A 15808-nucleotide genomic window follows, 5' to 3' on the forward strand; every position below is an offset into this window, starting at 1 on the left:
GGGCAGGTCAATGTCTGTGAGACCGATGGGGGCTAATGGCCACTGTGATGGTCAAATGTGTTAAAAGAGGTATCTGCCCATTGCAATACAACAATTTGATCCTTGCCAAAATACCTGCTGCATACAACGCCTTGAAAAAGTATGCGTTCCCCATGAACCTTTTCACATTTTGCCACATGACAACCTCAAATTTGTTTTTTTATTGACATTTTGTGTGATCGACCAGTCAAAAGTAGCACAAATGCAAAGTCGAAAAACAGAAAAATGAAGCGACTATAAATCTGAAAAATTTGGTGTAATTGTGATGACTGACTGACCTTTGCTTTGCATGTGCTTCAGCGGTAAATTTGTTTGCTATGATGAATGCCAACGCTTTTTCTTACAAACCCAATACTAACGACGTTGGGACGTTGTGTTCCACATAAATAAAAACAATACGATTTGCAAATCATGTTCAACCTATATTTAATTGAATACACTACAAAGACAATATATTTAAAGTTCAAACTGATAAACTTTATTGTTTTTAGCAAATAATCATTAACTTAGAATTTTATGGCTGCAACACGTTCCAAACTTAAGTGGTATTATGTGAATGTGTAATAAAAAACAGAATATAAGAGTAAGTTTGACAAAAATAAAAACAATATTATAGAGATTTGGAATAAACAAAATCATTAGAGAGGGGGCCAAACAAATCAATTTGCCTAAATATTTCATTTGAAAATGAAACTGAACTACACCATGGAAAAAGTAGTAAACAGCTAAGCTTGAATTACTTCTTTGTAAACGTAGGCCCTGCTCTCGCTGGAGAAATACCTCATCCTGGCCAAGATGGTGAGCATATGGGTAAACTCGGGGACAGTAACCCATGCTCAATGTTTCTCAAAAATGTGGAGGAAGCTGAAATTGCTGAAATAAAGAACGAATGTAAAAAAACAAAAACACCGCCTTCAATGACATTGATATGTCATTAGTCAAATTGTTCAAAGCCACTTACATACAGTACATATGCATCTTTTCTACCTGGTTCACTTACTGATCAAATGAAAATTGCTAAAGTCATTATTCCATTGTATACATCTGGGAGCAAACACAGCTTCACTAACTACGGACCATCAAGTCTCATGCCCCTGTCAGTTATGTAAGTTACTGGAGAAACTTTCCAACAAGAAACTTGATGGGTTTTTTGATACACATAATATCACTAGTGATTATGCAATGCAATACATAAAAATAAATATGTTATTGGAGTATTTATTGATCTAAAAATAAATTAAAAAAAGACTTGGATACAATCAACCATACACTATTACTGACTAAACTGGAAAATGTGGACTAAGAGGCATTGTACTTGATTGGATCAAAAGCTGTTTGAATGGGAGGAAGCAGTTTGTGAAGCTGGGTAATGTTAGATACATTTCTATGGTGCTGCTCACAGGACACTAGGACACACACACTAGCTTTTGTTTGTTAAAACTGACCACACGTTATGACTACACACGCACACACATTTACCACAGACCTACCGATAACATTCAGACTGAGCTCAGGCGAGAACCGTATTATAAGGAGCCGCTGTGGGAGCTGACTGTTATCTGAACAGGGATGCCACTCAGTTCCCGGATCCCACGAGAGAAGGAAGAGAGTCCAGTGCGCTGTATGCTTCCACCTGACCATAGCATGGTAAACCATAACCTTGTAAGTTTGTCTACTTGATTTCGTTGTAATAAATTCTCAAATCTTAAATTTTGTGTATCAGGATTCTTATTTGGAAACAAGATCACCACTAAACAGTAAAAGAACTGCGAAGATAGAATTCCATCAGACTTTTTCCTTGCGAGGCCGGCTGAGTAACACTCGGGTCTCGCTTGAATTCCTATAGTAATCATTGCTCAACTTGCTTTGACGTTACTTGTGGTGTCCCACAGGGGTCGATATTGGGACCCAAACTGCTTATTCTCTCTATTAACGATTAACGATATTTGTCAAGTATTTGGACTGATGAAGCTGGTTATGTTTGCTGATGATACAAATCTTAGTTCTAGTAATAATTTGAAATATCTACAGGTGATTATCAATGAAGAAATCTGACCTATAATCTGTACAAATTATTATTATTTTTTAAACCCTTTTGGGGAGGGAACATAAACTTAAACAAGCAAGATATTGAGGTTTCACAAGTGCGCACATCCATATAACTGGAGATGTGACTCTGTTCAGAATTAACCAATCACATTAAAACTCATGTTAAATGGGAGTGAGCACACACCTTTCACCATTTAACGTGCATCTGATTAAACTAAAAGTTCAGATGTTTAAGTAGGCTTTTTCTGACTTTTATTTTTTTTTTGCTTTCAAGCAAAGTTTTTTTTATTTTTTATTTTTTTGCTACAACACTCATTTATCATTGTCAGAGGTCAAATAAGAAGAAATAAGAACAGAAAAACAGATGAATTCAGGAAATGTAGGGGTGCAGTATTAAGTTTTAGAAAAAGAAAAAGCTTTTAACGCCCTGTTTTTAAGTGATACGGGAATGATTTAATGAAAGAATCAGGGTGTACCCCACCTCTCGCCCAGAGTCAGCTGGGATGAGAGAGTGGAATAGGCTCCAGCACGCCCGCGTGTTACAGCCTGTGACCAACACTCCAACAGTAGGTGGCGGTAATGCACCTTAGACGCTGGATTGATGACGCTCACCGATGTAAAAAAAAAAAGAAGAAGCCGCAAGGCAGACGTTAGCAAGTAGCGACAAAGCGCGAGGACGGGGGTGGGAATTGTTTAATTTAATTTCATTTAATTTTATTATTATTATTTTCAGCTAAAAGAGTGGGCAAAGAAACCAACTAATTGCTGCTTGAAAGAACGATGGCGTCGAGCAAGGAGCAAGTTTGTCGCCAGCGTCGACAACTGCAATATGCTCCGACGGTGCGACACAACCAAGGTCTGTTCGCCTAATATTGACAACATTTTATTTCTCTAATTGAGACGTGCCATACTTCAAGTTCATTGTCAAAAACAGTGGGACCAAAACGAAGAGATAACGTTAGGAGCTAGCCAACCAATACCAAGAAAGTACATTGGAACGCCTGTTTGTGTAAATACTATTTTAGGATAACTTTTGCTACAAGTTCGAGTAACGAACGAGCGAGCAAAGCAAACAGGCTGATCTGAAAAGAACAACATATCACCCAAGTTGGAATGAGAAGACATTCAACTTGGATGGAATCATAAAACAAAATAAACAATGGTAAAATGATATGTAACACTGATTATTATTGCCGAACAAGTTATCCATAGATGCTTTATAAAATGTCGCTGTTTTTAGTTGATTTGAATTAAGTACATACCTTAAAAAACATTGAAAGCCTTGATTGTTTAAATATTAGTATTTTGTTTTCTGATTAGACGTCTGACTTGTATTTGTTTTTTGTTTGATTTAGTTTTCTTGCTCTATGTGCATGTTTTTCTGTGTCCTCATTTTTTGGAATCTGGATACTGGAATGTAGTTGGAATTGTAAATGCCAGAATTTGATTAATAAAGCTGAAAAAAAACAAAAACACAACAAAACAGATGGCAGCCATCTTGATTTTCCCAATCAGCCAATTAAAACGGTGGCTTGCCGTCACATGACAGGGGTCCGGTTCTGTGGCGTGTTTTTTTCCTTTTTATATAGGTATGTTTGTAAAATTTCAAAGATTAATTGATCTTCACGAGACCAGCATTATGATTTTTTTTTTTTAAAGAGGAAAAAAACATACCCAAAAAATGTCTTGTAAATTTGACACATCAGAGAAAAGAGCCTTGTTAACAAAACAGACAATGAATGAATGGATAAAAAAAATTGCAATGTATATGAATCAGGCTTCAAAATGGTCAAGCGTTGAGAGCTGTCAATCAAAGACATACCATCTCTCATGGCTTCCTCCTAAGCGGGGAGTGAAGTGGCCGCCGACCCCACCCAAATGATTCCCCCCGCCCCCTCTGCGCCCGCGACCCATGTGGCGAACCCAAACACCGTTGTGACGGCTGCTTCTTTTACCACTGGCAAGCTCTCAAGAGGCCGCTCGAGTGGCGGATCCTATCCGGTTCGCCGTGCAACGCAATGCGCGTGGTGCCTGATAGCATGACACTTAGGCCCAAATAACACATTACACTTCATAGAGGATGTAGTTTGTCAAGTTGTGGGCACAGTTTGATGACAATTTTGCACGCTATACTGGAAGTAATGGGTTAATCTCAAAATGAATGAGGAAGTGGCAATTCCAACGAATGGCCACTGCATGGAATAAGGGCGCTTGGTGTTTATATAGTGGGGGTGGTCCTCATGCTAGAAATTCTCAGGAGATTGAATCGATTGCAACTGGACTATTCTGTTTTCTTCTCTGACAAACAGAACAGCTCAGTTGCGATCGATCTGGATGAATGAGAATATTCACAGGCACATACTAGAAAGTATGTGCCCCGTGGCTGGTTTTTAGCCCCCCCCCCCCCCCAAAAAAAAATCTGTCCAAATGAGAAGGAGAAAAAATGCATAAGCTATATCCCAACAGTTCAGTACAAATTTGTTCTCAAACTTTGCACGTTTTCAGCACTTATCTTCAGGCATATTTAATGTTTTAAAATTTAAAAACAAACGGATATGAGTTTGGTTGCTCTTTAAAGACGACTCCAATTGTAGAAGTTTCATTTTCCTGTGATAAATATTAGAAAAGTTATGAATCTGTAAAACACGTGAAAATGCAGCAATTTCTGGCCAACTTTTTAATACTAAGACAGTGAGACTCAAACTATTAGGTGTGACCTTCTTGTTGAATCCGAGTTTAAAACACTCATACATTTCTTTATCCTATTTTCAAAAGGTTAGTATCATTGGAAAGCTTACTAAACACAGAAACAGACAGCGTATAGGCTTATAATCATGTTAATTATTTTTTATTAATTCCACATTAAATTTTAAAATTTGGCACTCTAGAAATGAATAGAAAAACAAAACAAATTAAGAGTTAAAATGAACTAACACTCCATAAATCGCAAGAATACATAGTGAGGAATAAATATAGCAAAGTTAAGAGGCATTTGTGAATGATAAAAATTATAAAAAATAACGTTGGAAGTAACATAAAATTTGAGCCATCACGGCAGGTCCGACTGAGGCCAAAAATGTGTTGGCAGAATCACTGAAAAATATTGAATACATAGATTATTATAAGGATTTGAAAAATTATCTTATTCACCTTTGACGTATTTGAGGGGCATTTGTGAACTATAAATTTGGGTAATGTTGTCTGAGATTTGTAACACGTACTTGCTCTAGTCCATAACGAAATTTCAAAGTCTTGGATGTATTTCACTTACCAGTTTTTTTGTGGCAAAGTGGGACTAGTAGCAAACAAACAACCAAAAAACATGTCTGTGTTTAGGCTGGCCACAACAATTTCCTTTTAGTTTGGAAAATACCATTTTGACTTCCACGTATAATACCATATAATACAGTATTTGACCCGCATGATCAAAACTGATTGTGTTGTTTGTGTCCTTTAGGCGTCCAGCAACTGATTGGTCAGCAGGAAGAACTTACTTCCAGTGTGGAGCGGGAGGATCCACATGTGAAAGAAGAAGAGGGGGATCCAGAGAACCCCCATGTCAAAGACAAAGACAAGGATCCGCAGTCCCCCCATGTTAAGGAGGAAGAGGAGGCGTTTGATGTCAGCCAGTTGCTACTGACTGTCGTCTCTGTGAAGAGTGAAGACGAAGCACCCAAGTGGTCACAGTGTCATCATCACAGTCCCAGTGGAGACCACGGTGGAGAACCACCCCCAGACAACCGCTTAGCGCCACTGTCAGACAGTGACGACATGGAAGAACCTTTGAGGAGCGACGCAGACTGTGAAAGTGTTGACAAACAGTGTAAAAGATCTGAAATGGAGACAATTCTCGGCAACAAGGAAACTTCACAAACGCGTACAAAACGTACTTGCTCAGTTTGTGGTGATAGTTTTGCTAGTCATTTGATTAAACACATGAGAACACATATAAGAGAAAAACCTTTTAGTTGCTCAGTTTGCGGTGAAACATTCTGTCCAAAAGAAAGTTTGGAATTACACACAAGAACACACACAGAGAAAGAACACTTTAGCTGCTCAACTTGTGGTAAAGAGTTTACAAAAAGGTCAGATATGATTAGACACATGAGAACACACACAGGAGAAAAACCCTTTAGTTGCTCAACTTGTAGTAAAACCTTCTCTCAAAAGTCAAGCATGGCGTCACACAGGAGAACCCATACTGGAGAAAAACCCTTTATTTGCTCGACTTGTGGTAAAACATTCTCCAGAAAGAAACATGTGGAGTTACACATGAGAATACACACAGAACAGCCCTTTAGTTGCTCAGTTTGCAGTAAAACATTCCATCTAAAAGAAAGAATGACATTTCATATGAGAACACACACTGGAGAAAAACTATTTAGTTGCTCAGTTTGTGGGAAAGGGTTCAGTCATAAGTCTGATATGACTAAACACATGAGAACGCATACAGGAGAAAAACCCTTTAGGTGCTCTACTTGTGGTAAAACATTCATTCAAAGGACAAATATGGTTAGACACATGAGAATACACACGGGAGAAAAGCCCTTTAGTTGCTCAGTTTGTGGTAAAGAGTTTACTAATAAGTCAGATATGGTTGTACACATGAGAACACACTCAGGAGAAAAACCCTTTCATTGCTTAGTTTGTGGAAAAGGGTGCGCTCATAAATCAAGTATGACCAAACACATGAGAACACACACAGGAGAAAAACCCTTTAGATGCTCCACTTGTGGTAAAACCTTCTCTCAAAAGTACAACATGGTGTTACACCGGCGAACACACACAGGAGAAAATCTCCTTTAGTTGCTCAGTTTGTGGTGCAAGCTACTGTATGCTCATCCAAAATGTTTGGCTGCACACATAGGGATGGGCACATGCATGACAAAAGAGAATAAATGTTTTACAGTAATCCCTTGCAATACAGCATCGTCTGAAAAAGACCACACATTGTTTTATTGTTCTTCTAAAGAGCTGTAATTACTGTACATTTAGTGCAGATCACTTAAAGGGGTATTAAAAAAAACAACAAATTAAGGTAAAAAAAACAAAACCATTTCATTTATGTCACTACACTTCCTGGTCAACTTGGGGTAACCTAGAGTCCGAAGTGCAGGGGCTAATGTGGTTGCAAACCACATACAAGGAGGAGTCAAGTCAAGTTTATTTGTATAGCCCTTAATCACAAAAGAGTGTCAAAAGACTTCACAGGCCCACAGTTGGCAATGATTGACGACCTCCCCTAACCTAAACTTCCCAATCGGGCAAAGAAAAACTCAAAACCCCGTTTGGGGGGGAAAAAAAACTTGAGAAGGGATCACGTTTTTTGCGAAGATACCATCGTGGAGCCACTCGAAGATTTCATTGACGGAACCTTCGATCGCTTCGTCATGCAAGCTAAAAGGCTAACTCGTCCACTCGCACTGAAGATCTACTACCCAGTTTACCCAACGCCCATATTCAAGTCTTCTCCTCCATTACAAGAAGATATCACTTCTCAATCTCTTACACCAGGGGATTATCATCTATTCTGACATTTCCGAAAGTACGCCTAATAATCCAGAGGCTCAAATCAAAAACTTCATGTCAACAGCGCTGATAATCCCAAAGGAGACACTCGCCAACATTACCTTCCACCGAGTACACAGACGAGGTGGACCTCGAGCAGGGAATCATCCCCGTCCAGTCATTGCAAAATTCGAACATTCCCAGCAGAAAGTCTTCCTAAAGTCGAAAGGACGGGAGCTGAAGGGTCCGCAGTTTGGGATGAATGAGCAGTTTCCACGCAAAATCAACGAACAACACAAAGTCCTGTACCCTCTAATGAAGAACTACTGGCAACAAGGAAAACGTGCCTCACTGGTTGTGCACAAACTATACGCATACGATCAACTATTTCGCGATTCCAAAGTCACGCCTTGGCTCTTCTAATAAATGAGTATTCCATCTAAATTTGCAGTAATATTTGGTATATAGTGTAGAAAACTAGGTAACAATTTATGAAGGGAAAACAAAAAGGGAATCACGCTCGTCCTATTGCACCCTCCACTCACTGACATGGGTCATTGCCCTTGTTTTCTTTTTACTTATCTTTCTTTATGGTACTTCCTTTTCTCTTGTTTAAGGCACACCCCCTCCCCCTCACTTACCAAATGCTCACTCCCCCCTCCCTCCCCCCTCCGTACAGATATGTATTTGCATGCTACTTGTGTTTGTTTGTATAACTCACGTGATATATTCCCTTGTCTTCCGTTTACGTGTTTGGCTATGCGGAACTCATATTCAATACCTCAATACATAATACCTCTAAACACAACTTCATATTACCAGCTACACAGTAAGAAAGTTCCCATTAGATATATAATATTTCTGAGAGCTATCTATCTTTTCCATACACGTCCAGACAATACACTCACACGGATTGGCCCACATTCACTTATAACAATTCTACATTTATCATTAGTATGTGAAGCAAAACATTTGTTTCATGGAATGTAAATGGCATTCGTTCACAGGCAATTAAGATTATGGATGATATCACAAAATTAAAGACGGATCTCTTTTTCATACAAGAAAGCCATTTTTCTAACTCAGAAGAAAATGACCTTTCCGATTTAAATTTCAGTCAGATTTTTTCACCGAGCTCTAACAGCAGAGGAGTCTCCATACTAATTCATAATAGACTACTTTTTACACTAACTAGCACAATAATTGACCCAGAATGCCGATACATAATTGTTCATTGAACTATATTTAACAAATCATACACATTAGTTAATGTATACGTGCCTAATATTGATGATCCAGCTTTTATTCACACACTTTTTTCAAATCTGACCAATTTGTCAGCTAATTCAACAATTATTATAGCTGGTGACTTTAATAGCACTTAATCCAACCATAGACCGCTCAATTTAAAAAAATACCAAAAATTGGAGATGTAAATCAAACAATTTACAGAAGAATATGCAATAAATCCCACGCACTTACTTAGGAACCAACTTTATAATGCTAAATGACAACTTTTGATTGCATATTATCCAAACATTATCTCAGCAAAACATAGAGTTAAATAATCTAAATCACGTGCCTCTACTGGAAATAAAATTGTGATGATTTAAAATGTTGGAACAGCCTTTATTTTCAATCATCCCATTCAAACCCATGTTAAAATGGATCCAAATGCTGGACTCTGCCATTTTAAATTTTTACTCTAAAAATAAGAAAAATAGAATTAGCCTATCTACCCTTCAGAAAGGTAAAACAGAAGGGGGACTTGACGCACCCAACTTCAAACACTATTACTTAGCTAGCCAAATATAGTATCTTATTGAATGGTTACATCCAAATGTTGAACAGCAATCTTGGCTGGAACTAGAACAGATAGACTGCAATAGCACCAAACTTTCAGACCTCCCATTTGTAAGTGCAAGTCTCAAACGTCACAATTGTTTGTAAGAATCCGATTATTGCTGCCACTTTATCAGCTTGGTGGAAAAGTCTAGAAACCACGCAATCTCAGTCAGCACCATAACATTCCTCCCCAATCTGGAGCAATCCCGATTTTGAGATGAACAAAATACCCCGTTACTGCAGCACATGGGAACAAAGTGGAATTGACCGCCGACATCACTTAGTCAAAAATAATGCATTCATGTCATTCATTCATTCATCTTCCGTTCCGCTTATCCTCACTAGTGTCGCGGGCGTGCTGGAGCCTATCCCAGCAGTCTTCGGGCGAGAGGCGGGGTACACCCTGAACTGGTCGCCAGCCAATCGCAGGGCACATACAAACAAACAACCATTTGCACACACATTCTCACCTTCGAGCAATTTAGAGTCTTCAATCAACCTACCATGCATGTTTTTGGGATGTGGGAGGAAACCGGAGTGCCCGGAGAAAACCCACGCAGGCACGGCGAGAACATGCAAACTCCACACAGGCGGGGCTGGATTTGAACCCGGGTCCTCAGAACCTTGAGGCAGATCTGCTCACCAGTCGTCCACTGTGCCGCCGCATTCATGTCATGTGAAAGCTTATTCCGCGAATTGCAAATTAGAGGTGGTAACTCCAATACAATAAAGTAAGAACAGCAATCCTAAAAAGATTCTCAACACACGTGATTACTTTAGAACTACCCGTATTTATATAGTGGAACTACTCCCACAAAACAAAAAACTCATTTCACAAGTATACAAATTAATCTCCAGTACTAATTCAATATACTTACCAATCGCAAAATGGGAAAAAGACCCCTCAGTGTCAAAGAGCAATGATTACTGGACACAAATCTACAGAAATACATTTAAATAAATTGTAATTTATATAAATTTACAGCTCATCAAGTTCAAAATATTCCATAGATCACTATCAGATCATTACGCAATATAGTATGCATAAAATGGGCTATTCAAAATCAAACATATGCTCTCATTGTACTGAAACGCTCCAGACACTTATTTTCATGCTCTTTGGCATTGTACGCCTGTACAGCGCTTCTTGTCACCAGTTACACAGAAACTCTCCTCAGTTTTGGGCTGCCAGGCCCGTAGGAGTCTATCCTCTTACTTCACACACTCTGCACATTTTTATTACTCACACTGTACATATTTTGCACATTGGACACATTCACATCTGTTTCAAGGTCCCCTGGGGGGATAGCACAAGGCTTGATGAGGCGGCACATCTGTGCTCGTCTCCAATCTGGTCGCCCCCCCTTCTCTGCCCTCCCGGTCCTCCACTTTTAATGCATCATACACCCGTCAGTGGGCGTGGAGAAGTGTCGGGCTGGGGTGCACACTCAGTCAGGTGTTCCGGCAATCCGGCCTGCTTTCTGGCCCGCCATCCCTTTCCCCCGTGGTTTTTTAATGCACCACATACATTCTCACATTTTGGGGGGATTTGTTAGCCTTGGTGGGGTTGACAGTTGCGGGTCATCATTGTCCCGTGACCAGTCTCCCCAATTTTAAAACACGGCACCCCACTGCACACGATCACGGTACAGGGATAATGGTTGCCAGTCTGGGACCTGGTAACCATAGTAATTGGGTGGGTGTTGGTGGGTGGCTTGACTCCTCAGGCCTCCCCCCCGGGTTGTCTCCCTCCCCACTATCCCCTGGGTCCCCGCCTTCCTCTCCTCTCTCATGATGCCCTCGCCTGTCATTGCTCGCAACGGGCACTTAACATGGGCTCGTTTTTGGTGGGCTGTGAACTTTTTCAGGTGGCAGCTGGCTTCTGCGTTGGGCTCTGTTGGTGGCCTGGGGCCCCTATGCTCTCTGGGGGCGGCGGCCGCACTGGATGGTGGGGGGTCCGGCACCTGCCCTCGCCCGACCCCACACCAGCCCCCCAGGAAAAATATGTGTGTGCCCAGTGTGTGTGTGACGAGTGAAAAAAATATTTACAGTGAGTGGTGTGAGTGTGTACTTGGTGAGTGATTAAGAGGCACAGAAAACAAAGAAAGAAAAAAAAAAAAAAACGTCACCAATACCGCCGCCAGATGGCAGCCGTGCGATGCTGTGGACGCTCAGTTGCCGTAAAAGTCCCATCGAGGAAGAAAAGGCGGAAGTAAGAGACGGGTAAGGGCTAAAATTGAGAGAATAAAAACATCCAAATGTTTTTTTAATGGTTTCTACGGGAGCAGCTAGATGCGTATTTTGGCTGTTTGGAAGAACGATGGCGTCGTTCGAGGAGGGACGAGCAAGTGAGGAGAACGAGCGACAACGAAAACAACTGCAAGCTCTCGGAAACAATCGCATTGTGTACAGCCAAGGTCTGTACGTCCGCATACCCGCTAGTCTTCTGTTTTGAACACATTTTTATTAAATTTAATTAACGGGGCTCTCCGTAAATTGATTAATATCCTTAGTCAAAGTGCTTCTGTTAACCTTGAGTCCCGTGAAAGGCGCCTATGAATAAAATTAAAAAACGAATCAATGCCTTCCGTGAGCACTTGATCGCACTTTTCGATCTGAACTTTTCCAGATGCTTCATGTTGACACTTTTGCAAAGCATAATTTGCAGTCGGCATTATGCTGCTTCTGTTGTGCACACCTTGACCTCGAGGGGGCAGTGTGTCGCACGCATGAAGATAACGCTTACAGTAGATTTGGTGAAAACAAATTTGATTTGTTTCACTTTTCATACGTTACAAATGCAACACCAAGTGTTTTACAGAGATACAAACATGATGAAAATAGTAATAAATATACAAAAAAAACCACTCCTTCCGTCCCCACATATAAACACATACACATGAGAGCACACGCATGTGCACGAAGCACATATTAAGTGACATGGCAAGGCACTGAGGATCCAGGTGAGGAAAGACAACCTGTGGGAGCGACCCACTTCGAGAAGTGCCACAGCCCGCAGGTACAGAGGATGCCGCCACGAGGAGACCAACACGACCCGGGTAGACCGGGGAAACACTCCAAATTGTGCAGAGCTCCCCTGTCCCCGGGGTCCAGGGATACTGCAGGATGACATCCCCGCGGGTAGACGGAACACATCTCCCAGTGTGGCGGCTCCCATGAGGAGACACGGGCGTTAAACTTCCAAAGAATAAAAGACAGTAGGACAGGATCAAAACTGAAAGACAACAGGAAATACAATAAAATAGGCTAAAATTGAATTAAATAGACAAATAAAGAAGTGAATAGATGCGGCCATGTTTCTCCATTGTGGGACTAATAAAGGTAGTCTTATAAATATTTATTATATTAATGTACTTTTAAACTTAAAAGCCCCTTTTCTCAAGTGATGTGTGGTATCGTACTTCATTTATGGTTTCCTTGTTCCCATCCTTTGTGGCTGACTAACATTATAGTGTTTATTACAATATTTTCTCTTTAGAAACATTAATTTGCCGGCTATTTTGCCCTTTAAAGTTGGTTACTGTCTGCTATAAAACACAGTTCCATCCAGAGCTATGTGACAAGTACACGGTATCACACACTTATTTCAGTGTTTTGCAACTTCATGTCACAATAGCTTAGCAATTAGTAGCAGAGGTGGAACCAAGTCATTGCTTTGCAAGTCACAAGTCTCATGTCTTTGCCCGCAAGTCCCGAGTCAAGTCCCAAGTCCCCTTCAAAACCGATCGATAGTACGTTATTCGATGAAAAACTATATAACATGCTATGACTTACTTTTTCTCCCTTTATTTCTGAAGTGACATTAAACAGACCTGGCGCAAATGAGAATTTGCATCCAGTAGTGCTGCAGTTAGTAATCGAGTGTCCTACTGACAATTCTATCGAATAATAATCGGCTAAAATATATTTTTGTTTGGTTAAAGAGCAATTATGAATACACAAGAGAAAATGAGACATTTCACTTAATGATGAATGACTGATTGCTTCCTCTTTTAGATAATCAGGAAACTGCATTTTCTTGTCTACAAACATTTCTAGTGAGGCAATTTCAAACACAAATAAAAATAAGTAAAAAACAAATATAAATATAACTTGGTATTTCTTGTATCAAAAACAAGGCATTCATTAATTAAACAAAAAAAGGAACACGTTTGTCATCTTGTAATAAAGCCACAATTTTATCCAACTGTGGTATCTCAGTTGGAACGCCAGAGGGCACTATATGATAATATTTCATAAATAACAGGCGTAGAAGGAAAGGACATCACGAAGAACGTTGCTTCATGTCGAATACATGCTAGTTGTGTGCGGATCGCTAAATAAAGTGAATTAAAAAATCGCTAAATAAAGTGAATCAAAAAAAATAAATACAAGATTGATTGTAGAAAACACTAGACTGACTAAACCAGACAGTCATAAACAGGAAGCCCAGACAGCGCACGGCCAGCCTGCCGTGATCGCTCGCAAAGCTAGCAGCTAATGCTAACAAAAACGATTTCCACAATGCAATATGGATTTTTTTTATTGTTGCCGTAATTAATGTCCTTATTGTTACATTAATTGTCATTGTCGTGTCTGTGTCTGTTACCAGTACTTCATGGAATGTGTACCTGATGAAACTGACACACTTATTGTTGATTTATGTTGCACTGTTTAAAAAACAAATAAAAAAATGTTTTAACACTTACAAGAAATATGCTTTAATAAGGCTTTAGTATGGTGGGGCACTTCCACCTGAGTGATATCCGTTGAGAACATCAACATTATGGTTACATCCTACTGAAATTCCAATAATATACTACACCTTGGCATGTTGAGCTATTGAGAGAGAACTGCAGGGTGTTCGTATCTAGATACATTAAATGTAAAGCTGTAATGTAAAAATGGAAAGACTTTTCAAGTGAAGTCATCGCTGTTCAAGTCCAAGTCTCGTGACATTTTGTCAAGTCAAGTTTAAAGTAATCAAATTCATGCAGTCGTGACTCGAGTCTGACTTGAGTCCACACCTCTGATTAGTGGGGTTGGTAATCTCTGGCATGAGGCCAATTCGATACATATCTAGACACACAGGTTGCGATTTGATTAAAAATGATATCATTAAAGACGGAACGATCCGATGCGGAAACAATGGGAGAGTTAAATTTTTTTGATGTAGACGTTATTCAAGAAGAATATTGACTGGACCCAATTGAATAAAATGCCATCTGTCTCAGCCTATTTTCAAACGTAAAAGACCACTTATCCCCGGTACATTGTTGCTTTATGGCGCTGTTAAAAAAAAAAAAAAAAAACAATTCTTCTATATTTTCAAATATCAAATTAATGATTTAAATAGACCACAACAATTTATTTTGTGGAGAAAATAATTGGCGGCACGGTGGACAACTGGTTAGAGCGTCTGCCGCACAGTTCTGAGGACCGGCGTTCCATCCCCGTCCCCGTCTGTGTCGAGTTTGCATATTCTCCCCGTGCCTGCGTGGGTTTTTTCCGGGCACTCCGGTTTCCTCCTACATCCCAAAAACATGGATGGTAGGTTAATTGACAACTATAAATTGCCCGTAGGTGTGACTGTGAGTGCGAATGGTTGTTTGTTTGTATGTCCCCTGCGATTGGCTGGCAACCAGTTCAGGGTGTACCCCGCCTCCTGCCCGATGATAGCTGGGATTTTTTAACTTTAAGTCGTGATGACTCTCTTAACTCAACTGGAGATTGTTTGTGTTAGCTTCAGGACATACTGTACCTGGCTGGGTGTCCTTTTAATGGATGCCTTGGATGTTCATCAAAGTTTCTTCTCCCTTCCTGATAACAATACTTGTCAGAAGTGCAGCTTATTCACTGCCATGGAGGCGATGATTAGTGACTTACAATATACTGCATTGCCTACCGGATGCGAAGCAAATGTTTGCCTCCGCGGCTCGGCATCGTATTTAACTGCGGTATCTGTAGCTTGTAGGTAGCTAGGGCGGTTCCCGCATGCCCCGGTAGGAATAGCCAAAAGTAGGAAAGCTGGGCGACGGTTCAATGTGGACGCACCATTTTTTTTTATTTTTGTTCTTTTCTTCCCCTATCCATAGGTTTTTGGTCTAGTCTTTGGAACAATTAAAAGGCCAGCGCCAAAGGACCTCAGGACAAATTAGGGGTGGAGCCGAGTGTTTCTGTTTGCCATTTTCCAAATATGGGAGCAATCTTACCCAAAAGAGAATCTCCTCCTCATCAATCAATGTATCTTATAAGAGTTAAAGCTGGCATATTTCTGTCTAACTCTCCTCTCCTAGCTACAGTATGTATGGTTATCGTAAAGTTTGTGGCAGGATGGTGACCTACGCTAGAAGGGTGACCTGTACAG

At 40.2% G+C, this 15808-nt stretch overlaps 1 protein-coding gene across 1 annotated transcript; it reads left to right on the forward strand.

Annotated features, from left to right (window-relative positions):
• Positions 1–2725: 2725 nt before the first annotated feature.
• Positions 2726–8027, forward strand: LOC133400322 (zinc finger protein OZF-like). The gene is made up of 2 exons (XM_061672829.1): positions 2726–2944; positions 5546–8027. Exons 1-2 carry the CDS (start codon positions 2869–2871, stop codon positions 6892–6894), a joined length of 1425 nt encoding a protein of 474 aa, XP_061528813.1. The 5' UTR covers positions 2726–2868; the 3' UTR covers positions 6895–8027.
• The last annotated feature ends 7781 nt before the right edge of the window (positions 8028–15808 follow it).

The sequence above is a fragment of the Phycodurus eques genome, chromosome 3 (genome assembly GCF_024500275.1).
Source record: "Phycodurus eques isolate BA_2022a chromosome 3, UOR_Pequ_1.1, whole genome shotgun sequence".
NCBI classification, from domain to species: domain Eukaryota; kingdom Metazoa; phylum Chordata; class Actinopteri; order Syngnathiformes; family Syngnathidae; genus Phycodurus; species Phycodurus eques.

Coding starts and splice junctions, on each gene's coding strand:
- LOC133400322 (XM_061672829.1), top strand. CDS start 2,869: ATGGCGTCGAGCAAGGAGCAAGTTTGTCGCCAGCGTCGACAACTGCAA. Junction 2,945..5,545: donor GACGGTGCGACACAACCAAG/GTCTGTTCGCCT, acceptor TGTGTCCTTTAG/GCGTCCAGCAACTGATTGGT.